General features: G+C 37.4%; 1 protein-coding gene across 1 annotated transcript in view; it reads right to left on the minus strand.

Annotated features, from left to right (window-relative positions):
* Nucleotides 1-2,287: 2,287 nt before the first annotated feature.
* The window catches only part of LOC140164607 (synaptic vesicle 2-related protein-like), a 33,710-nt gene continuing 9,771 nt past the window's right edge, over nt 2,288-26,226 (minus strand). The window contains exons 7-14 of the mRNA XM_072187933.1: nt 21,228-21,359; nt 19,755-19,908; nt 18,064-18,165; nt 11,524-11,635; nt 7,113-7,194; nt 5,574-5,663; nt 5,311-5,424; nt 2,288-4,545 (exon numbers count right to left, since the gene is read on the minus strand). Of these exons, the coding sequence (XP_072044034.1) occupies nt 4,495-4,545; nt 5,311-5,424; nt 5,574-5,663; nt 7,113-7,194; nt 11,524-11,635; nt 18,064-18,165; nt 19,755-19,908; nt 21,228-21,359 (837 nt within the window). The 3' untranslated portion in view covers nt 2,288-4,494. The remainder of the gene's footprint in view (nt 4,546-5,310; nt 5,425-5,573; nt 5,664-7,112; nt 7,195-11,523; nt 11,636-18,063; nt 18,166-19,754; nt 19,909-21,227; nt 21,360-26,226) is intronic.

The raw sequence follows: 26,226 nt of genomic DNA on the forward strand, positions 1-26,226 counted from the left end.
CACCCAATTGGGCTATGTATTTTGAAGTTTGGTAACACTGGCAATAATCATCCTATATTCTGTGCTGCTCACCAAAGCATGTAATATCTCTTTTTGATAGTTCACCTGACCTGACAGACCTTTCTTACGCTTGAATGAGCATCTAAGTCACCTTGGTTTTAAAGTAATTATTTTAGCAAATGTTAAAGGCCCCTACACACTCCCATGTTATGTAGAATATTTTGATGTCTAATAATGGGCAGCTTTTGAAAATTAACAGTAATAATTGTTGGAAATTGTGGAAATAAGACAAATGATGCAAATGATAGTAGTATCTAAAACAATATCAAAACTTTATTTCCACAAGGCTTGGAATTGTTTACGTAGGCCCCTATTGTTATGATCACAGCACATTGTTGAATAGAACTTAAATGAAAGTATACTTTACCATGACACAAGGGAAAAAGCGGTAAAACAAGCAAAATCGCTCAAAAACGCTAAGTTCGCCAAAATGTCCCAAAATTTCTGTTAAGTAAGCTTATAATCTGAAAAAAGAGTCGAGATTCTGCAAATAATGTGCAAATAATGTGAAATAATGTGCGATTTACCGCTTTTTCCCTTGTGACATGGGGGCTTCTTACTTGCAGATGATTTTACATGCAGAACTCAAACAGGTGATTAAACCATTGGGCTATTCCAGTTAAAATCCATACACCCCTATGGAAGACATGCCTTAATCTTCCACACAGGAGTGTGAATTTCAAATGAAGTTACCTGAATAGGCGATTCCATTTGATATCTACAGCCGTGTGTGCGCGATTGAGGTCATGACCTCCATCTAGGGGGTGTATGCATGTCAAATGGAATAGCCCATTGGCTGCAAGAGTGTGGCAGTCAAATTTCACTGTATCAGCTACACATTGAGTTTGTACAGTACACAGCCTGTGGAGCAAAATATCGATTTCAATTTTTTGCGGCTTTTTTTTTTTTTTTTTATCTCGAAAGCCCTAAGTAATATGCGCGTTCTCGTTGCGAAACTTTGATCCGGAACCAATTCTAATTTTTTGACGCCAGAGGAAACAAGCACTTAAAAAACCAAAAAAATGCATTTGAAGTTTTAATTTTACATGGAACCCTATGCAAAATATACAAGTTGGAGTCCAAATTGAGCTATATGCTACACATTGGCTGCCTTGAGATTCCAGTGGTTAAAAATATGAGTGATTTTGAACGCTTCAAATTTTCAGCCCCCCTGCAGATTTTTTTTTTTTTTTTTTTTTTTAAAGGCGAGTGATTTCAAACAGACTTAAATATTGAAATCCTTCAAATCCTACAAAAGAAGAAATGTTGGGCATTCCATTTGAATTCCATACTCCCCACCCGGCAAGACATCTTCCACACAGGGAGTGTGAATATCAAATGGAGTTGCCTGAATGGGTGACCATATTTGATATCTACACTCCTCTGTGCAAGATTGACGCCATGACCTCCATCTAGAGGGTGTAAGGATTTTAACTGGAACAGCCCATTGGTTGCATTTCACACATATGACATACAAGGTATGCTGGTAAATCACAGTGTCAGCACATTGTGTACTTTGGCGATGTGGAGCAAATTTGATTTAAATTTCCCGCTTTTTTTACACTCCTCTGTGCAAGATTGACGTCATGACCTCCATCTAGAGGGTGTAAGGATTTTAACTGGAACAGCCCATTAAGCATTTGCTGCATTTCACACATCGGACATACAAGGTAGGCTGGTAAATCACTGAGTGTAAGCACATTGTGTACTTTGGAACCTGTGGAGCAAATTTGATTTAAATTTCCCGCTTCTTTCGAAAGCCCTAAGTAATATCTTGCGTTCTCGTATGAAACTTTGATCCGAATCAATTCTAATTTTTTGACGCCAGAGGAAAAAAGCACTTGAAATACAAAAAAAAGCCATTTAAAGTTTGAATTCTCCCATTGAACCCTGTGGTAAAGCCACATTTTGGAATTCAAATTGGACAATATCCTACATATTGACTGCCTTAAAATTGCAGGGGTTGAAACATTTTTTTTTTTTGACCCCCCCAATGCATTTTTTTTTCCCTTCAAAAAATTTGGTGTATGGCGGGTGATACAGGCCCCATGACACAAGGGAAAAAGCGGTAAAACAAGCAAAATCTCTCAAAAACGCTAAGTTCGCCAAAATTTCCCACAATTTCTGTTAAGTAAGCTTATAATCTGAAAAAAGAGTCGAGATTCTGCAAATAATGTGCAAATAATGTGAAATTATTTCCCTTGTGACATGGGGGCTTTTATATACTGCGCTAAAAATGTATCCTTACACTTGGAAGAAAAATCCTAACTTTAAAACTAAACTATATTTGGGTAAATTTATTTGTTTAATAGATGCACTATTTAATCCGGCACATTATGACACTAATGGGACTTCAAGAAGCAAAGTTACAAGCATTTAAAACAAAAGGAACAAAAGAAAACTGAAACAATATACAAAATATATATCAAATGACCCCTTTTTCTAGGCTAATTTTGATATATGGATGGGTCCTTTTTAAAAAACAAATCTCATTTTTTTCTGAAAATATGCCAATTTTGCTTCAATCTAGCCAAAATTTTTGAAATTTCATCAAAAAAAAAGGGGGAAATTTGTAAAAACCAAGACAAAATTTGGGTTAAATTTGGTCGAAAATTTTGACTTTTGGTATATATCGATGGGTCCAAATTTCTTAAAAAATACATTACTAAAATTCATAAGCCATTATTGTAATAACATTGGATTGATTGAGCCCATATTTTTTGGTCGAGCTAAGAATTTAAAATACTGGACGAGACGTAGTCAAGTCCAATATTTTAAAACTCATAGCGAGACCAACAAATATTGGACGTAAAACATCCAATTTTATCATTATTATGTTCTGGATCCAATATTTTCACACTTGGATTCATCCAAACATAATAATAAACATGGATTCATAAAAAATATTATATAAAACACATAAATAAGTCAGTAGAATATCTTTCAAGATGCTATTTACATTATACACTATTGATTAAAACTGGTGAAAATATACCCTTTAGTAATACTGCTTAAAAGTTTGCATATTTGTTGAGTTTATATCAATGTTAATATATTGTTCCATAATTTCACACCACTATAACTGAGTAATGATCTAAAACATTCCATAACATAACCATTAACTGAAGGTGGCAACTGATCGGCAGCTGCTTGTCTTGTGTTAAGTAGTCTGACTCGCAATAGTGGGGACACACGATCAAGGGGGGTGAGCGGCGAAGCCGCGATGAGCCGTGAAGTGGCGAGAGCGAGCCGTGAGCCGCAAAGCCGCGATCCGAGTGTGTGGTTCCCAGTACTTTCTCTCCCTATGGATAATACAGGTACACGGTCTGTAACACAGACTATGTATTAAGGGGCTGTGCAATAATAACGAGCCCCCACCAGGGGGGGTCAAATTGCTCACCAAAAATTGCTACCCCCACTCTCAGCCCGCTAAAAATTGCTTCCCCCCCTCTCGGCCCACCAAAAAATCCCCCCTTTGCACATGCCAAATTTTTTGGTTCCCAATTTGCAAACTTTAAATGGTCTAGATATATGAATACATGAATACAAAAGCCACCTAAGTCCATGCGAAGTTATTTTGAGAGAAAAACCAGTGTATCATTTTAATTCCTTCAGTTAGATTTAGGCCTACCTGGTCAATATGGTAAGTTTTACGTGCAAATGAGTGGATTAACCTGTATTAGGTATGACGATTAGCATTTCAGGGACTTCGTGGGGTTCATTTTAAATTTTGGACTTAGGTGGTTTTTTGAATCATATACAAAGACAACAATGTTAGAATGAGATTACCACTAGTAAGATAATACAAAATAAAGCACACAGGTATGTATAATGTTGATAAGCATTCTGCCATGTAATATAAACCACACACTTTCCTTTATTAAACCCATTTTTTGTTCAAAAGTCATTCTCTAGCAATGAATGTGTTACAAGTGGACTTTTATACATACTGGATTTCAATCAATGTGTTACAAGACTCAAATCATGGAATTGGGTGATTCTTTCATACATGCTATTTTTCACATGTCCAATAGACACAGAGAATGAATTTGAGTTGTTCTTTCATGCATATGACAGGCCTATGTATAGCAACAATTTCCCATGCTTAACTCAATTTGGCCAAAGTATGGACTTGGGTGGCTTTTGTATTCATATATTCATATGATGCCAGCAGAGCGAGCAGGAACTTTTGCATATTTTAACATTTGTGTAATGTTTTTTTTGCTAAGCCTTTTTAGGACTTTTTTGCCTTTGTACACTTTGAAAGTCTGGATTTCCAAAAATCATGGCTGGATAAAAAATGTGGAAATCTGAACTCCTCTACATGGGGTATGCATCTATTTTCGGAATAGCCCAATTAGCCAGGCCTGAAGTCCTTCCTGTCCTGAACACCTCTGATGGTTTTAGGAGACTAGGTGTTGTCTTCTATCTTCATCACTCTTTATGCATATCTATTTTCTGATATACTGCAGTTTTATAAGATGACTAGAATGTGAATAAGAAAGAAATAATGAAATCAATGACAAAACAGAAACAGGTAATCTGATCAATTTGAAGATATGCTACAGATAACATGTGAAAAGTTAACAGCTAGACTTAAACCCAATATTTTGGTTCACCTCAAGTTCGTTAGTGACATATAATGCGTAATTTGCTCTCCATGAGTATCGAATCGCACGCATAAAGTTAAAATGCGCTGAGTGTACACGCATGCGTACAGAGGCGACTTTATTGGCACGATTATGGCCTAACTGCAAAAAAAGCATTGACGCTACCACCGAACTTGAGGTGAACCAAATCATAACCATACCGCATACTACAAAATACTACTCTACAAAGTGACGACAACACCAAGCATCCCCCGGCCCATTTAATCCGATTGCATGATCATCCGAAATCACATACACACAAAATCGTCTGTCGGGCAATGTTCACACTTGTGGCTTGCTACCTCTGGTCTGCTCCGCACCTGAGGGGTCAGTTGCTAAAACCTGGGGGCAAAAAAACAACTTTTCTCTTCCCTGGTTTTGAAGAATGAACTTTTCTCTTCATCTTCTTTCTTGCTTCTTTCCTTTTTTTTTTCCCTTGCCAAAAAGTAGATGAGGAGTTATAAGATAAGCCTAACATGTCCTTCGTCAAGGCCTTATTTAACAGCCAGGACTTCATTTATCCTGTTCGTCTTAAACCCATTTCTAAAGTGTAACACCAGTGGTGTAAAAATAAAATGGCGCATTGCTTAATAATACCTACCAGTAATTTTCTGCCTTTTGTTTCAATTGGTAGCAAGATAATAAATATACAGGATACAAAACAGAATCCTCCATACACAGACAGGGTCAGCTTTGGGGAAGTGTGCAGTAACATCTAAAATGAGAAAGAAACAAGAAAAAAAAAAGTTTTATGACCTTTAGCTAACTGGGTGTTCACTATTATCAAGTGAAGTGTATTCTGAGTCTATTCTGGTCCACATCCTCAGTTGAAGGCATTCATCGCCAATGCACACATCTACTCACCTGGGCAAAAAACGGTGTAACCATGCTTCCAGTTTTTCCCATTGATTTCAAGGCACCATAGGCAAGACCCCTCATATGGGTTGGGTAAACCTACAGTAACACATAAACAAAATATCAGTCATAGGGATTCCCTAAACAGTCATGAAACTGTGGTGCAACTATAGCAATGCTACTGTGAAATTACTAAGGCCTAAAAAAATTGTTTGATTGGCGTAACATAAAAAAAAAAATTAGGGTAGGTAGGTAGGGATTAAAAAAAAAAATTCAAGGATATTCTCTGTGATAAAAAGTTATCAATGCAACTTTTAAAGATGTAAATTGTGTTTGATAAAGGCCTTGGATCTTTTTTTCTTCTTTTTTTTAAATTACCTTTTTTATTTCCTTTATTTTCCTTTTGCAAAAAAAAAAAAGAAGAGAAAAATTTCTACCCAGCAAACACAAAACGTTTTCGACATCATTCGCAAAAGGTTATAAAAGGTTGTCAGAAAACGCTTAAATGTCGAGTTATATAAAGGGTACATTAATGGTATAAAACGTTTTCATAACATTAAATAACATTTGTTGGTAATTTACTGCATAGCAAACACAAATATTTTACAGAAAACATTTAAATGTCGGGTTATATAAAGGGTATAAAAACGTTTTAATAACATTCCCAAAACATTTTTGAAAACTTGGTACAAATCATTCTAAACAGAATCTTATTTTGGGGTTGAAATAATATTTTGCAAAAAATGTTTGCCCAAAATATTTACAATAATGTTTTTAAAATGTTTTTACGACCTTTATATAACCCGACATTTAAATGTTATTAAAACGTTTTGTAAAAAACATTTTAAGAACATTTCTGTGTTTGCTGAATGCAAATATTTTAACATAATGTTATTTAAGTGTTGACAAAATATTTGGCCAAAAATGTTTGCAAAAATAGTTTACAATGACATTTCGAAAACATTTAAAAAATATTGTTGTAGTGTGTTTTCATACAAAACGTTTTAAAACGATTTCATGACCTTTATATATAAACCCGACATTTTAATGTTATTAAAACGTTTTTACCTAAACCAAAACCCAAAATATAACTTATTTAAAACGTTTTAAAAACGTTTTTGTGTTTGCTGGGTAGGGTCGGGCCTAATTTTAGGGTAGGTCGGTTACGCCAACTTACATTTTTCTTTAGGCCTAATGGCGTAACCAGAGGGCAGGGAAGCATTTGATTTGGCTTCCCAGTCAGGACCCCCCTTGATACATGTGACCTGGTGCATGGTGCAGCAGCAACCCTCCCATAAAAAAATTTCCACATAAGTCCACTATTTGCTTTTTATTTTTTAAACAATGGTTCAAAAGTGGGAGAAAAAATTACAAAAGGTTCACTTTTTTTTGACAATGCTAATCAAAAGTCCAAAACTGCTTTGGGCCCTATGCCCTGTCCCCGGAAAAAATCATTGTGCCGCCACCGCCACTGTAATGATCTCAAGTTTATCATCAAAATGGTGTAAATTAAAAATATCATTTATGTATGAAATAAAGTATATTCACCTCAGGTGTGTAGACATGCACAGTCTGTAAAGCGCCACCTATCATCCCTCTCGCAACAAACAAATACACTGTCAACCAAAACCTGTGGATTTAAATCAATAAAAGAGTTATATAACATATCAACTAGAATTACGCGGTTCATAATTAAAGTGGGCCCCCAGCAGTGGGCGTAGCCAGATTTTCGAACCGGGGGGCACAACTTGAAAATGTACTGACGGAAAAAAAATTTTGCTGACGGAAGATGTTAATTGTTGACCCAATTTCTTTTTGTCCAGTGCGCCGCTCAAGAATCTATAAAAAGTGTGTGTGGGGTGTGGGGGTGAATTTTGCAACATCAGCATGCAAAGAGGGAAGCGTCACATCCAAATTTGGAAGTATTACAAAATATGTATTCGTTATTTCTTCACTCTGTATAAGCAGCTAGTGCACACTAATTTTCCTACTGTTGACCCCATTTTTTACCCAACACTCTTAGTGTGCTGATGGCCTCAGATGAACCAACAGCCATAACACCAGTGGCCCCACACAAACGGATTGTAAACACAAAGAGTACTGCTCCTCAAGAACTCTCAAGCCCAACCAGTTACCTCAACGGTGTGACAATGTGACTTATGCGAGTTCAAGCCCCAGCAAACTTGGAAGTCCCTGCTTGTTCTTGTTAAATAATTGCATGAACTTGAAATCCCACAAGCAACTAACTGCTTATTATCTCAGTTAGCAGTACAAGAACTCTTGGAGCCAATCCTGTGATGGTTATTCTAGATTTAGGTTGACTAAGGTACTGTGTTTTATAAAGCTGTAAACCCTGAATGATGCCAAATGGTTTATATTGTGTGTCTTGAGCCATAGTGATCAGCGAATTCCTGTAAATGTATGCTGAGCAGGGGCAGCGCCAGGGTTCAGTTCAGTTCAGTTCAGTTTATTTCATCCATTCAAAATACATGTTAACATAATACAGAATAATATTTTCTTGTATAAAACAGTGTGGAACATTTTAAATTATATGACAAAAGTATGAGAAACAGAGGATGAGGATGCCACCAAACGCACAGCGTGATGACGTGGCACCCTATACATAGTGTTTCAATTTTACAATAAGCAAAACAAAATTTAATACATTAGGAAAAAAACGAACAAAGACAAACAAGCCTTGTAAGTAGAGAAAATACAAGATTTACCAATGCAAAATTCAAAGTATACAATGCATATTAAATAAGAAATAATTTTATAACCAGTAGGCATATCTAGAATATTAAGTCATTTTAGGCAATTTCCAAAATATTACATGAAAAAGATGTATTGTAAATGTAACAAGTATTGGATATAGGCCTACAACCTTGAAAACAAAACATGTATGCATGAGCAAATCAGAGGCCTAAATCCAACATTTACATGTGAATTTGTAAAAAGGCTAGTACCTACAAAGTAAATGATAAATATAGCAAATGATAATGATATTCAATATTGGAGTTACATACAAAAAAATTGTTGGAAAATAATTTATTGGGGACAAACTCCAACCAAGATCTACCCTCAATGCAGAGGGACAATATAACACAAACACACGAAAACAAGTACAATCTGAGATATATTTTAATATAGTAATAATAATAGAAATATAAAAAAATATTTGATCCATTAGCCAGAAATGTAGCTACTGATGAGATGCTTTTTAAAATCAGTTTTGAAGGATGACACAGAGGGGCTGGATTTGATTGACTGGGGGAGTGAATTCCATAGTAGAGCACCTTGAATCTTAATGGTATTATCAGCAAGTTTTGTTTTGGTTAAATTGACATGGAATTACTGGCTTGTCTTGTGAGGTGATCGTGAATACTTGCGTTTGTAATGAACAAGTTATTTAGAGACAAGTCAGTTGGAAATAATTTGTGGTGGGAATTGAACATGAACGTTCCAGTTGGTGAAAATGTATATCTTGAATCTTAAGTGTGTTAAGTTGCTTGAAGAGGGGTTCTGTGTGGGCCAGCCAAAGGGAGTTAGTGCACGTGGGATGATTCTTTTTGGAGGAGAAAAGTGATTCAAGGTACGAGTTGTTTTGTCAGCCCAGATAATATTGCAGTATGAAATATAGGGAACTGCAAAGGTGTTGTAAAGTGTAAATAAGGATTCCTGAGGAAGAAAAGGACGAACTTTACTTAATAATGCCATTATATTTAGAGACTATTTTAGATATATGGGACGTATGAGATTTCCAGGAAAGATTATCGTCAATTAGTATGCCAAGAAATTTGCTTGTGTGGACTTTTTCTAGTTTATTATTATTAATATGAATATTAATTTCCTTTTGATGTTTGGTAGTATGTTTATTTTTAAAAATCATGAAATTAGTTTTTTTAACATTTAATGAGAGTTTATTTAGCTTAAACCAGTTGGAGATAGTTTCCAATTCATTATTAATCAGGGTTTCGAGAGAATTTTCGTCCTTGTGAGAAAAGAGGATATTTGTGTCATCTGCAAAAATGATGAAGTCAGCTGTGGTAGAACAAAGGGGAAGATCATTAATGTAAATTAGAAACAAAAGTGGACCTAATATCGATCCTTGCGGGACACCGCATGTGATTGATGTCATTTCAGATGAGGTTTGATTGAATACAACGAACTGTTTCCTGTTATTAAGATAACTACGGATCCAATTATTAGCAATTCCTCTAATGCCGTAAGTGTCAAGTTTATTTAAAAGAATTTCATGGTTGAGCGTGTCAAAAGCTTTGCTGAGATCAAGGAAAATACCTACAGTGTGAATTTTATTATCTAAATTCTGGGTAATTATGCTATAAAGTTCATTAATTGCCATATAGGTTGATCGTTTTTGCCTGAATCCAAATTGGTTGGTACTAAAGAATGTTGTGCGATGAAATGAAATCATGGATTCGGTTATAAATAACCTTTTCAAGTAATTTAGAAATGGCTGGAAGGATTGAAATTGGTCTGTAATTGGAAAAATCATGGGTGTCACCAGATTTAAAGATTGGTGTCACTTTGGCAATTTTGAGTTTATCAGGAACTAAGCCATATTTAATTGAAATATTGAAAATGTGGCAGAGGACCATGCTGACATTGTTTATGATTGATTTCAATAAGATAGTGCTGATGCCATCCATGCCTGAACTATGGCTTGATTTTAGGTTAGCACATAATTTAATTAGTTCCTCCGGTGTTGTTGGGGATATAAAAATGCTATTCATTAGTGGCGGTTTTGATGGAGCCTGAAAATCGCCACATGGAGGTGGAATTTTATCAGCAAGGGAAGCACCAATGGGTATTTTGATATCAGCAAGGGAAGCACCAAAGGGTATTTTGATAGGGGGGGCAAAACAATTGTGGAAATTTTGTGTGCAGCGCAAAAGCGTTTCCCGTTGCGCTTGCGCGACGCAGGGGGGTGTAGAAAATTTTCAAAATGAAAGCACAAATGAAGCCATTTGATGCACCATTTTCACCCTTTTTAGGGTTATTTATTTTTTATGGATTTCATTCACGGGCCCGACTTTCAGCCCACTGGTTTTAGGCATGGACCTACTCAATTAGTAAATCTAGCACCTTTTGGCAACAAAATAAGTTCATGGTACAAATGTACACGAAGTGAAATAAGGTGGAAACGTTAAATAAAGAAAAAATATGGCACTTTTTAGGCTAAAATGACCAAATATGAGGTACTTTGGTCAGAAACCCACATACAGGCGTCAACATTGGGGAATGATTGTATGGACCATCTACCCAATCAAAATATTGGGGTGATTTATACCCCACACCCCGGTCGGATCTCGCCTCTGGTCGCAACGCGTGTATGTTAAGTCAGGTACATTGTATATGATATGCCGGGTTTTTTTTTTTTATAAATTGGCACGATAAAATGATATGAATGGGGGGGGTGTCTTGAGGTTGGAAATATTTCAAATTGAAAGCCGCAATCAAGAGCATAGGCGGGAGGTAGTTGCCCCCTATGATCACTAAAAGCCGAAAAGGCCCAAAATATAAAAACCAACAACTTTAAAACCGCGTAGGTCAGTTCCACAAGGGGCAAGATGTCCGAAGGAGGAGTTTCCACCTTCTAACCATGGCCAGGGAGGGCAATGGCTCCTTTTCTTCTCCTCCTCCTCTCTTTTTCTCCCCTCCCTTTTCTCTCTCCTCCTTCTCTTTCTCTTTTTCCTTCCTTTTACCTCTTTTTTGAAAATTCATAGGGGGGGGGGGGCAATTGCCCCCCTTGCCCCCCCTGTGGCGCCGCCCCTGATGCTGAGGCAAGTTGTGCGAAGCACTCCAAATCATTGTTTTATATATATTTTTTTTATAAAACAATGTTGTTGTGAATGTGATAATATCCTGAACAACCATGATGAAGGAATGAAAGGAAGAACAAAAGGAGGGAAAAAAGAAAGAAGGAAGCTGATCTTACCTTGATGTGCACATAAACAGCATGAATATAAATATTCCAGCGATTATAGATTGCACCACCATAGTTTTCTTCCTGCCTATTACGTCTATGATGATTAAGGTGATCAATGCACCTGTTCAAGGGAATAACATAAATAATTATGAGTCATAGAGAAAAAAAGATAATTATTCAAATTTTGTACGAGTTTCTATCCTAAATGAACAGCACAACTTATATATTTTTTCCTTCCAAAAATCAAACAGGCTAACCCAGGGGCTATATTAATCGTGCCTCTCTGGCACGTTTCAGTGCAGTGAGAATAGAAATCCGTGCAGTGAGAATACAAAATCCGTGCTTAAAATAGTTCTATACTAGTTTCGCCAAAAAAATTACTAAGAAATTAAAAAAGTTCCTCCACAAAGTAAAAGATTGATCTAGTCGGGAAATCCTATATCCTATATTGTATAGTTTGTGGTGATCAGTCAAACATTCAATTGGCAGGGGAAATCACGCAAATATTGCCTCACAACGCCTCTAGTAACGCCCTTTCCTCCCAATTTTTCGGTCACTCGTGGGGGAAAGCCTTGGACGAGAAAATCCGCAACATGCATGGGGGCGGCTCCATCTACCGGACAAAAATTGTCCAAACTTGCCCTGTGCATCTTCTTTTTTAGACCGTTAAACACCTTAATTTGGGGCAAAAATAGTGTAATGTTGCAAATTACCACAACATATCACCTTTGTTTTTGCTAAAATAGTGTAAAATGGAAAGGTTTTGCATGCTTTTTGCGCGCTTCGTGCGCAATTGTCCCAGTAAAACACGCCAAAAGTTGTGACCATCAAGAACATTTTCATCGCCGCTCATCGCTGATATGCCACCGGCCGGGGACACCAATAAAAAAGCAAGTGCGCAGCCTGTATGGAATGCAGACCTGGTAACAGAGGCGCAGCTTGATAATCCCTCTGGCTCAATATCGGGACTTTTTATAATCAGAATTTACAATATTTTTGGCCAAATTAGTGTGAAAAAGGCTAAAAGCAAGACTTTCCTCAACATGCTCAAAGAAACCATTAAAGACCATATAATTTATTTATTTGCGATATCTTAGTAGAGAGGAGTCCAGATCAGTGAAAAAAGCACTGCTTAACCATATGATAATCATTTAAAAAAATTGATTGGTTTTTTTCATTTGCTAAATGCATGTGGAATCAGTCGGTTCTTCTAGGTGCTTACAAGGTAAAGGTATAGAGGTAAATACTAAATTAAACACTTTCAACCCTAAACTAAAAACTAATCACTTAATGATGAGCACATCAAATCATATGGGTATTAAACATATATACAGGGTGAGTAAAAAAAGTGCAATAGGTCAACGAATAAATATTCAAGTAAGAACCAAGTTGAACTTTTCCATTATTGAAACTTTTTATAAATGCCACACTCAATATTGACCTTTTGTGAAAAAAAAAAAAAGTGAACCCTTTAACTTTTATGAGTCATTTTACGGCGATACCCATTTTAACTCTTTGTCCACGAGGCACCATGTAATTTGAATGAGAGCACACAATGCGAAATAAAGACACCAGATCTGAAACTGGCTTTAACTTAAATCAAGGTTGATTTTTGCGTTCTTTCAATTCCTTTTTTCGGTTCAAACTAACTTTCTAATATTACTTCATACCTTACCCAACTCCAACTCCAATTTTTCAATTCCCTGCAATGTGTCCAACTTTACTGGATATTTTGTAATTCACACAACTTCAATTTGCACGCATTCCTTTTGACATATGAAAAACCTGCCCATAAATTTGTATGCTTCTTTTATAGAAAATGAATATTTTTAATGTAAGGGTAAATATGAAAATAACAACAAATAAAAGTAATGTTTCCTTTAGTGGATAATTAAATCTGGTCAACCAGAAAAACTCACTTTTTTGGTCAGATGGAATCACTGACGTTTCGGCCAAAACCTTTGGCCTTCAGCTGCGTGGCTGATTTAGTTTCATCCGTGGTCAATCGATGAGGAAGTTGCTTGATGACCCGATCCCAACCATGTGACAGATTCACTCTAACGCCTCGCTCCTGTTGAGTGACGGTTGTTCGGCTCGTACCCACACTGCGTCTCGTTCAAACCAACGGGGTTCACGGTCCAAAATGAATCTGTCACATGGTTGGGATCGGGTCATCAAGCAACTTCCTCATCGATTGACCTCGGATGACCCTAAATCATCCACCCAGCTGAAGGCCAAAGGTTTTGGCCAAACGTCGGTGATTCCATCTGACCAAAAAAGTGAGTTTTTCTGGTTGACCAGATTTAATTATCCACTAATTGATCAAATCCCAGATGACTGAAAGTATACACAGTGTTAATGTTTCCTTTAGTTATACAAGACCAGGGACAATAAAACGTTGGGTGCTCCATTCTACTTCAGTGCCAATGAGGTTAAGAAAATGGCAGTAGTTCCAAATCTACCTTACAAAGAGTGTGCTGACATTCAAAATTTATATGTCTCGTGGACAACCATTGAAATTGGGTATCGCTGTAAAAATGAATATATGTGTTTTAAATCCTAAAAGTTCAATCTGGTTAAAAAATAAAGATGGATTCTTTGCACTATTGCTGTTTTACTCACCCTGTATATTGATTGTAGAAAATAAACACCCTGTTTATGGACTGAACATCTAGTGTTTTTTAAAACTTAAAATTTGAGAACTATAGACATTTAGTTCATGAAGAGTGTGTTTAATCTTTTGTAATGAAATTTGTATGCAACTTTTCTATGCAATTAGCCGACAACTTAAACTTATGCACCTTTGCATCACTTTAAGTTGCAGAAATATTATCACATTTTGAGAACTTTACGCTACCATGGCTACTGTGCGAGGTTAAGGGATGGTAGGGACATGTGTGCATTTCATTCAAAATTTAATAAAGAGGTTCTGTGTACCAGGGGCGGCGCCACAGGGGGGGCAAGGGGGGCAATTGCCCCCCCCTATGATTTTCAAAAAAAGAGGTAAAAGGAAGGAAAAAGAGAAAGAGAAGAAGGAGAGAGAAAAGGGAGGGGAGAAAAGAGAGGAGAGAGAAGAAGAAAAGGAGCCATTCCCCTCCCTGGCCATGGTTAGAAGGCGGGAAACTCCCCTTCGGACATCTTGCCCCTTGTGGAATGCTGACCTACGAAGTTTTAAAGTGGTTGGTTGTTATATTTTGGGCCCATTTTCGGCAAATGTCCCCCCATAAATGTCACATGGCCTCTCTTGCCTTCTCCCAACTTCTTTCCCAACATGGCAAATGTTGTCCTTTTCTGACTGAAAAAGCATAAAAAATTGAGTTTTTTTCACTCGCTACGCTCGCAAAGTGGACCTTTTCGGCGTTTAGTGATCATGGGGGGCGACTACCTCCCGCCTATGCTCTTGATTGCAGCTTTCAATTTGAAATATTTCCAACCTCAAGACACCCCCATTCCTATCATTTTATCGTGCCAATTTATATTTAAAAAAAAAAGCCCGGCATATCATATACAATGCAACTGACTTAACATCTGACCCGGAGTGTGGGGTCAGACCCGGAGTGTAGATCTGACCCGGAGCGTGGGGTATAAATCCTCCCCAATATTTTGATAGGGTAGATGGTCCATCATCCCCCAATGTTGACGCCTGTATGTGGGTTTCTGACCAAAGTAACCTCATATTTGGCCATTTTAGCCTACAAAGTGCCAAATTTTTTCGCTCTTCGCGCGACTTTATTTAACATTTCCACCATATTTCACTTTGTGCACATTTGTACCATGAACTTATTTTGTTGCCAAAAGGTGCTGGATTTACTAATTGAGTAGGCCTCCATGCCTAAAACCAGCGGGCTGAAAGTCGGGCCCGTGAATGAAATCCATAAAAATATGCGGTTGGAAAATAAATAAATATGGTGCATCAAATGACTTCATTTGTGCTTTCATTTTGGAAATTTTATAAATTCTGAGGGGGGCACATCCCCCCTCAGACACCCCCCTGCGTCGCGCAAGCACGACGAGCAGCGATTTCGCGCTGCATACAAAATTTCCAAAATTGTTTTGCCCCCCCTATCAAAATACCCTGGCGCCGCCCCTGCTGTGTACTTTTATGGAGTTATCAAATATGATAATTCAATTAAATGGAATGACATTTTAAATGAAACCTAGCCTTCTGAGTAAATCAAAAGGATTTTTTGTTCTTATTACATTTTACAGATATTAATTAATTTTGTGCAATTGTAGGCACCTGTGTGCATTTATGCATTTTTGCCGAGTTTGTATTCGTTTTTGCATATCAATACCATCAATACCATAAACTTAATGACATTTATGATGTTAGTGTGTACTTTCATGGAGCTGTAGGTAATTAAAAATAATGACAAGTCAATTAAATGAATTAGTGAAATTTTCAACTTTAAGTGCATTAGATTGATAAGCATTACTTCGAGAACTGTTCAATGTCAAAAATATCATTTTTTAATAATTTGTCATAAAATTTGTATTATATCGCAAATTTCAAAAATACAAAATTATTTGATATCAGTTAAGGGGGGGTCGATCTTTTGTGCGTAATTATAGAGGGCCAGGGGATTCACGCTATCATTAAAAAAATTATTTGAAGAAGTCAAAGAGCCCTAGGAATAAAAACTGTAGTGTAATTCACGCCAGATACAATTTCTTTATACGACAAAAATTAATTTTTGTAATCGATCAAAAAACAAACGTTTATATCAATTTTTAATTTAGCCTGAATCCGTAAATATGGTATCTCTCGCCTTTTTTAGGTCAAGGCTATTTTTACCATTATGTAGCGAACCATTGTTGAAGCTATTTCACATACATGTACAAAACATTGTAGAGAAAGAATGAGGACATATGGTGTTGAAATATCTTTTGTTGATTTCGAATGATAATGTCATGAAGTCGTAAATTTTAAGGTCAAATTCCTAAAACCAAAACAAAACAATGCAACGCAGATAATTCCTGACTTACGCAATTTCATCATCACATCAGTGTCTTTATTATTTGTTTGAAACCTTTCCCAAACGTTCGTGCTATTTATGCATAAAACGGCTAATCTATCTTTACAAAACGCGTCTTTTTTAGTAAACAAAAGGCTAAAGATGGCATTATGAGATTTATCTTTTATCATTACACTCATTCGCTCATCTGCCACGGTGGCCGAGTGCTAAAGCGCTAGACGCGTAATCGAAGGAAGTTTAGAATCGCTGGTTCGAGTCCCAACGAAGCCTGTGGAAACTGTTTTTCTTCAAAATTCATGATCGCATTCCGAAATGAGTCACTTGTCGGTAAATCATGGATCGTATCCTTAAGGCTATTCCTTGTATTCAGAATGCAATTTGGTATGTCTGAGTGATGTGCTCTCAGCTCTGAGCCCTTAACGTCAAAAATGAGTCCGTAAAATGCGTGATTTTAACGCGTGATTTGTAAAATTTTACAGAACTCGAGGGGAGACAACCCTCTGCCAGCAACCCTTTCCTCAAGCTTGTCTCCGCTAGCTGATCCTTTAGATTTTACGTTTGCTAACGTGCAGTGACTTTTTCTTTTAAAATAGCCCTGGGCTAACCAATTACAGCAGGGCGAAATCACACTATGTGCAAATATTTCCACGTTCCGCTCGTGGAATGGAACAATCCATCTTTCACCTCGTGATTATATTTCACCATCACACTCATAGACAGTTAATATTTGTATAATAAGTGTTATTCTACCATTGTTACATTTATACAAAAAGTAGTGGTAGAGAGAGAGAGAGAGAGGCTATTGTTTGACTGAGAAATTTATTTTTAAAACTTTTCTGTTTATATGAGGTTGAGATCATCCATAAAAATTCATATGAATATTTAAATCAAAATTTTCATAGCATTTTGTAATATTTTAGGCCCTATTACAGTGAATTTTGTAATTTTCGTGCATTTCCAGCATGTATCAGTCATCCCACCTACGCATGCGCAGATTGTTGTTTGATTTGCACCAGTTATCATCATACTGAGTACCAGCTCTCACACGTGACCAGTCATTATATTTTAATCTGTTTCATTTTGGAGATAATTAATGTCATTTGTAATAACTGCTTTTTCATTTTCGCCATTTTTGCAGAATAATGTTGCTTCCATTCAAGCCCTAAAGTTGTCAAAGTTCCCAGGCGTCCCATTTCCACCCAAGTTTAATGGGAAGTCTCATATTTTGCCAAAAGCAAAAATTAGCCATATGCACTTTGTACTTTTGCTGTTCTCGGACATTTTAAACATGTGATAATGTGCCTTTGCTGTAATTTAAAAGGCCCGCCTTTTTGCGTGATTTGACAGTGTCTCTAGACCATTAATATTATGGTATTATGCTGTGACGTAATCATGTGTGTGATATAATTTTTACATGACTGTTGTTTGAAAGACAAAGTTACAGTGTTTATGTGATCATTGAGAAATGCCATGAAAACAATTAACCATATATGGCGTCACAAGTCAACTCTTATTACATACTGACCCACCCTCGTAGGCCCCTACATAAAAAAGATTGTTACTCTTGATGTACCTGGGAACTCAGCTAATGTGGTCCATATCAAAGATACATAATCAGGGCTGGTCAGAGACTGACATGATTCAAAACACCCACTAGCAGCATTTTGTTCTGCACCTAAAAATAACAAACAAATAAACAAACAGATCCTTAAAACTACAGCTCAGTACACCATATACCATGCATACAGGTTATAGAGGACTGGTACTAAACTGAAGGACTATAGATAATAACATCGCTGCTCTTCTCCATCTGACTCATTAGCTCAGTTGGTAGAGCATCAGTCCGGTAGTAACAAGCTCCCAGGTTCAAATCCTGGATGGTCAGTGATATTTTTATAACACATAGCATGATAACCGAGGACACCCAGCAACTGAGGATGTCCGAGCTTTCAGTATATCATTGCAAACAACATAAGAATGAATACAAGGCCATTACATGTCTTGTGTAAAGTCTGGTCTCAGTTATATAGCAGGTGGGTCCACAGTTTGAAGCTTAACTTTGGGTGTGCAAGGTCCTTGGGCTATTCCATTTAAAGTCCGCACTACCCCTGCGGAAGATTTAGCTAAAATCTTCCACAGAGGGAGTATAAGTTTTGAATAGAATAGACAATTGGGTAACTTCCATTTGAAATACTCACTCCACTTGTGGAAGATATAGGTATAGCCATAATACAGGGGGAGTATATGTTTCAAAATGATTAACACTGGTTAATTACATTTGAAAAACACACTCCCCCTGTGGAAGATATTGCCAAAATCTTCCACAGGGTAGGCCTGTTATTGACACATGATTTCTAATTCAACCCTTTGTCAGGGAAAAAAAGTACAACAATCGACATGTGTCGAACCTTGTAATGAGATTTAAAAAATGCTGAAAAAAGGTGATAGATAAGCTTAAAATCATGCCGATATGAGTTATGATTGCCGACTTCCGGTGTAAACATACTTCCTGGTTTGTTCTACTTCCGGGTTCAGGTCAACTTCGGGAGGTAATTTTTGACTTTCTGATGAAAACATGATCGTACGGTAAGCTTATTCGGACAAAATAGCATGGACATTTCATTTTTTTCCTTTTTGATATGTGTCGTAAAGTGTCGAAAAAGGACAATTTATTTTGACATGTCGGACTTAGGGTCATATCGACGATAATACGACACATACGACAGTCGATAACAGGCCTACTACAGGGGTAGTGTGGATTTCAACTGGAAGAGCCCCTTGGTTAGATAAGAAAAGTGTTTACAAGTAAGGGTGTGTGTTATATGGTATTATTGCAGAACACTGCTAGCTCCAATCCAGAGTTTTTCGGAACTAGAGATAGATGCCGTTGGTGGCGTCTGGCCAGATGAAGGGGGCTATACCCGGCTACCTGTACATATATAGACCCGTGACATCACGCAGACGTCACAGGTTTATTACATCTGTCGATTAAATGTACTTTTTTGGCCCAGGTCTATGCTGTTTCGTATATTTATCAGCGTTTCCAACCCCATTCTAAGGCATTCCATGTGTTACAATGTCAAAATTGTGGCTACGTCAAAGATATCTCGGGCATCTCAGAGCATTACCTGGTTTTTCCATATGAAAGTAATTGTGTTCCATCAAAGCTTTCGTCGTGTGCTGCCACCTAGCGGTGGTTCCGGGAACGTTGCGTCCAGCATTTTTTTTTTTGTTAAGCATCCCTATTTAAGTCGGCCATCTCACCTGCACATACGTTTCCCTTTGCAAATAATTCCGATGACAGTAAGATAACACCATAGTATACAAACTGCATGGAGAACCAAATAAATACTAGTAATACTGTGGTAATTGACGTTGTCTTGTCTAGGAAGAGATCTCCAAAGGTTCCTCTCTGGTCCTGCAAAAGGAAAGGGAGGAAAATGAAAAAAAAAATGATTGCCTCGCTTCTTCCTGGGGGAGGGGGGACTGGTAACAATAGCTAACAATGGCTCCCTCTTATAGGGCAATTTCCAGTGGCGGCACCACGGGGGGGGGCATGAGGGGCAAATGCCCCCCAGTCAGAACTCTTGCCCCCCCTGTTGCCCCCCAGTAAAAACCCCAAAATTACGAAAATTTTCACCTTTTTGCGGTAATTTTACGCAAAAATTTGTTGATTTTGCTCCCCTGAAATTCACTTTGCCCCTCAATGCCCCCCGGAAAAAAAATTCCTGGCGCCGCCACTGGCAATTTCTGGTATAAGAATGTGTTATTCTTGTAAATTTTTCGATAAAATACCCCAATATCCGGAGCCCAAATTTCATGTTTTCGAAATTTTGTTAAAATTTTGTCAAATTTGGCCAAAAAACTGAGCCTTGGGTATAAAATGGAGTCAAAATTTGTATATGGGCATGCCCCTACTCATGTACTCACCCGTCACTTTCCTTCCTAGATCTAACTAGTCAAGTTGGTACGGTGCTTGGCTCGATAGATGATCATGGTGTTCCAGTCCACATTTACATGATAGTCTAAGCTAGTTTAAGTCAAGTATTTGAAGGGGCTGTGTGAGATTTCATCAAACAACACCAAACATATGTTCTTGAATTTTTTCCAATAACCCCAAACAACCCCTAGAATTATGGATCAACCCCCTTTGGCTTCTGTTTTGGACACTTACACACTTTTTGTTTAAAGCCTTAATGTACGATCTTTTTTCAGAATATACCTTTATTTTTTCAAAACCGATTTTTTTGGCATATGTTCCAACTTAAATCTATGAGCAAACTGTCAAATTCACCCTATTTGTAGTAAAACGGGATGATTTTCTGTTGGTCAGACATATTATCATAATTTTTCAGATTATGATAATATGTCGGAATGATCGCATATCGTAGTCTCCTACGTAGCCAGTTTGGTTACGCTCCTCCACATGTGGAGGGAGCGTAACCAAACTGGCTGCGTAGAGGACTCACTCCGAGGCCACACTCGCCGTCCTAATCCAAAAAGTGTGAGATATTTCGAGTGATAGAGGTGAAGTTTGTGATGTCGTTTCTTTGCAAATTCCCAATGTTTTTTGCGTCCAAATGTATTTATTAATGATTGCATATCATCATTTTGGAAGAAAAAAAGAAAAATTTAAAAATTTAAAAGATCGTAAATTAAGGCTTTAAGTGTCCATACAGTTCATGATGCATGCAAATTTGACATCCCCCATCCTGTTTATGCCCCTGTCAACTGTACCTCCTGTAAACCAACTTTAAGGGTCCCTTCAGGCAGCGGTTTCTTATTAACCTCCGACACTTTCTTGAGCGTTGCCATGGCTTCTTCCCTCTTACCACATGCTGCATAGTAATGGGCACTTTCTGGTAGTATCTAAATATCAAAAGATGTCAAATTAAAAAAAATTGTATTAGTCGTATAATTTTCAATATTTTGCCAAAAAAGTGTCACTGAAAATGGACCATTTTGCCATTATCCTCATTCCCAATGACATAGTTCAAGAACCTCCATCAATAGCCTTAGCTCAAAATTTGACCTCAAGGGAATGGAGAATGAGTTCTTGCCCCCAACAGCTGCAAAGATCATAATATATTGAGGTTAAGGAACTGTGTGATATGGGGATGAATATGTTTGAGATCCTAAGGGGTGGTACAAAGAGTACTGGCTTTAAAAAAAGTGACACATGGATCTGATTGGGCTATTCCAGTTGAAATCCACACTACCCCTGTGAAAGATTTCGGAAATATCTTCCACAGAGGGAGTATGTTTTTCAAATATAATTGGTCAGAGTTAATCATTTTGAAACCCATACTCCCTCTGTATTATGGCTTTACCTATACCTTCCATAACTGGAGTAAGCATTTCAAATGGGAGTTACCCAATTGTCTAATTCTATTCAAAAGTCATACTCCCTCTGTGGAAGACTTCAGCTAAATCTTCCACAGGGGTAGTGTGGATTTTAAATGGAATAGCCCATTACAGAGATCAGCTAAACAGGTCTTGCCCTTCTTGATACCAAAGAAATAATTTTGTATAATAAATGTCAAATAACTGGCACACACATTCATTGTGTGGTGTGTATTCATCTCGGAGAACATGTTTACCCCATGAGAACTACCTGCTGATTGGCCAAACTAAATATTGTGTCCAATTTTGAACCAATCAAGGAGGGTATTAATAAGATCATCTGCAAATGCAAGTTTGACCATAAATAGTTTAAAACCCAGTCATAATTGGCAACCAATCAGAAATGCTGTTAGATGACCAGTAGTGTCCAGTGGGTTAAGAAAAGTAACATACGAGGGCTGGTCAATAAGTTCCCGCAACTACACACTAAAAACTACGGGTTATATTTTCCGTGGTCATTTTGAATTGACCCCGTTTGGGGTTGTTTTAACCCTTCAAGGGGGTTGTACTGTTTTAATTTGACCACATTCACGAGGTCATTTTAGCCACGACGAACGTGGTCAAAAACTTAGTGGTCATTTTGCCGATACCGTCGCGCATTGATATCAGTTTCAATCTTCAGCTTTGAAAATCTCAATTCATAAATGAGTTTAAACATGAGCTGCAATTAAAGTTTGTTGATTAATAAATAAAACTAATTTTTTGACCGAAGTTACCCAATTTGTCAACTTTATAATGACTTGCATTTCGGAACTATTTGCACACACGGTGTGCATCGGCTCACGTGGTCACATCAGCGCCATATTTGTTCTGATTGTGCAGCTCAGTGGATTGTCGTGTGTGCTTGTCTGCATGATGGAATATGAAAAGTTAGTTGAAAAGTGAGATTGCAAGGATGCATAGACCCTTGTCTATGCACGCAGACTCATTCCAATTTCATGCTGTCGTGGCTGGTGTCTTGGCTGCAGTTGTTATAAGCTTATATCATGTAAGCTTATAATATGTGAACTGTCATAGGCAATGACTGACTGTGTGTGAGTGTGATACACAGATGCATTTTGTAGTTTGCTGTTTATGTAATGCTTTCTCTGTGCAGAAACACACTTATGTCCTGGTGGGACCAGCATGACCATAGGCCTACTAAAAAAATCCAAACAACCCCTAAATGTGGTTATTGAGTAACCCTATAAAACAACCCTTTCAAATGGGTCATTTCATTTGACCCCGAAATGAGGTCATTAAGTAACCCAATAAGGCAACCCTTTTGAAGGGGTCATTTCATTTGACCCCGAAATGTGGTAATATTTTGACCCCAATGGGGTTACTATTTGACCCAAATACGTAGTCATTGCAATGACCCGACCAATGGGGTCAAAATGACCCCCGTTAGTGGTATGGTGTTTAGTTGATAACTATGCTGGGGTCAAAAATGACCCCGTTTGGGTCATTTTTTGACCCCGTAGTTTTAAGTGTGTATGGTGTATCTCCGCTCATGCATGACTTGGATGGCTGTTACTTACGCTAAATTCAAGTTTGTACTTTTGTCTTTCAAAACGAATATGTATTAGCGATGCTGAATGCTTGGTTACGTAATGACATTAGCGTAAACACAATAGCGTATGGGCACTGCCTGATTTATGGTGAAAAGTAGTCAAGAAAATCTCGCGCCAAATTGAGGTATTGTTACATAATTCCAAATATCTCGAGAATAAAAGTATAGAATCTGGCACGGTTTTTGCAGCTTTATAGACCGATAACATAGGCATGATGCTGGACTCTTTTTAGACACCATTTTTATTAAAGAAAAGAAATTGTGTTGAATATCTCCAATTTTGAGTAGGCTTTATCACCCATTGTTCTTTACATAATAAGAGATAGAAAAGATTAATCGATGACAAAATTTAATCAATGGTACCTGGTTTGATTGGGTATCTACTGATTATAAAAAAGGGAGGTCCCACACACTTAAAACTACGGGGTCAAAAATTTTTTGACCCCAGCATAGTTATCAACTAAACACCATACCACTAACGGGGTCATTTTGACCCCATTGGTCGGGGTCATTGCAATGACTACATATTTGGGTCAAATAGTAACCCCATTGGGGTCAAAATATTACCACATTTCGGGTCAAATGAAATGACCCTTCAAAAGGGTTGCCTTATTGGGTTACTTAATGACCTCATTTCGGGTCAAATGAAATGACCCATTTGAAAGGGTTGTTTTATAGGGTTACTCAATAACCACATTTAGGGGTTGTTTGGATTTTTTAGTAGGCCTATGGTCATGCTGGTCCCACCAGGACATAAGTGTGTTTCTGCACAGAGAAAGCATTACATAAACAGCAAACTGCAAAATGCGCCTGTGTATCACACTCACACACAGTCAGTCATCGCCTATGACAGTTCACGATTATAAGCTTACATGATATAAGCTTATAACAACTGCAGCCAAGACACCAGCCACGACAGCATGAAATTGAATGAATCTGCGTGCATAGACAAGGGTCTATGCATCCTTGCAGTCTCACTTTTCAACTAACTTTTCATATTCCATCATGGAGACCAGCGCACACGGCAATTCGCTGAGCTGCACAATCAGAACAAGTATGGCGCTGATGTGACCATTTGAGCCGATGCACACCGTGTGTGCAAATAGTTCAAATGCAAGTCATTATAAAGTTGACAAATTGGGTAACTTCGGTCAAAAAATTAGTTTTATTTATTAATCAACAAACATTAATTGCAGCTCATGTTTAAACTCATTTATGAATTGAGATTTTCAAAGCGGAAGATTGAAACTGATATCAATGCGCCGACGGTATCGGCAAAATGACCACTAAGTTTTTGACCACGCTCGTCAGTGGCTAAAATGACCTCGTGAATGTGGTCAAATTAAAACAGTACAACCCCCTTGAAGGGTCAAAACAACCCCAAACGTGGTCAATTCAAAATGACCACGAAAAATATAACCCCGTAGTTTTTAGTGTGCAGTGGTGAAACCATAAACATTTCTTTCATAATGAACACTTAATTTCAAAAGGTCTTGTTTTTGTAATTAAAGTAGCACACCATAGAGAGGCTCTGGATTGAATAAGAAATTTGAATTTCAAAAGGTGTGTCTAATTTTAGCATAAGACTTGGTATAGCAATTCACTCATACAGCTACTGTTCCAAACCTTGTATTAGTCATATTTTCAGCGTTTTGATGAAATTTTACTTTTTCATACATTTTGGTACTTTCAATCATGCATACCATCAACGCATGACGCATATTTCTATTTTTGTTGCAACAAATTCTATTGTCCTGACTATGATCTCTAATACCATACCAATAACCATATTTGGTTTTGTTTTATTTTGAAGATAATTTGGATTCTTTCTTCTGCCGTGTGGGCTCTTTTTTTTTCATGATTTTCACACCATTTTTGCTTGTTGTTATAGGCCTATTTTTGGTGAAGTTCAAAGACGGTCCCTTTCCTCATCTGTTGACGGATACATTTCTTCTTTCACAATTATCAATTGAATATACTCAGATTACCTCATACCAAAAATAAGGCCTGTAAACTGCTTTGGTCCTTACTTCTGCTTCTTTTTATTACACGTTCCTCAAAGCCAATTCAATTTTCTCGCAAATGTTGACAATTGTCAGTGTACATAATAGCAATGACTTTGTGCAAATGAGATTACATAATTAATGGTACTCTGATACTAATTGTTGTGCGTTTTGAAAGACAAAGGTACAAACTTTATTGATCGTAAGTAACAGTTATCTAAGTCATGCATGAGCGGAGATAAATAATGGTTGCGGGATATTATTGACCAACCCTCGTATGCATGAATCTTATCCCTACGGCCACTCATACATGTATATAAAAGTTCTAAGCATCCACGTGAAAGAAAACAAGGATTTAGGGTGGTTTTGAAAAGCAAAACAGGGATCCGTGCAGATCCACGATTAGGGTCTCAAAACAGTCATTTTAATAGAAGGGGTGTTTTTTTAAAGGACGATCCTCACTTAGGGTAGTTTTTTAAATGACCCAATTAACAGCCATTAGTGGTGACATATTTATCAAGTTATTCAGCACAAAAGAGCGGTTTCCGAGTGATTTTACAAACTAGATTTTTTAAAATCTGAATGACACTCATAGTCATAGCGACACATGCAATGTCTATCCTTGTTTAGGGGCAAATTTCATACCAATTCCTCGCTTAGGGTGCTTTTATAATGTCTATCCTTGTTTAGCATGTTTAGGGACAACTTTCAAACCAATTCATCACTTTTTTAGGGCTAGTTTGACCAATTTTCGACATCCTAGCTTAGGGTCATTTTT

Source organism: Amphiura filiformis, chromosome 11 (genome assembly GCF_039555335.1).
Source record: "Amphiura filiformis chromosome 11, Afil_fr2py, whole genome shotgun sequence".
Taxonomy (NCBI): domain Eukaryota; kingdom Metazoa; phylum Echinodermata; class Ophiuroidea; order Amphilepidida; family Amphiuridae; genus Amphiura; species Amphiura filiformis.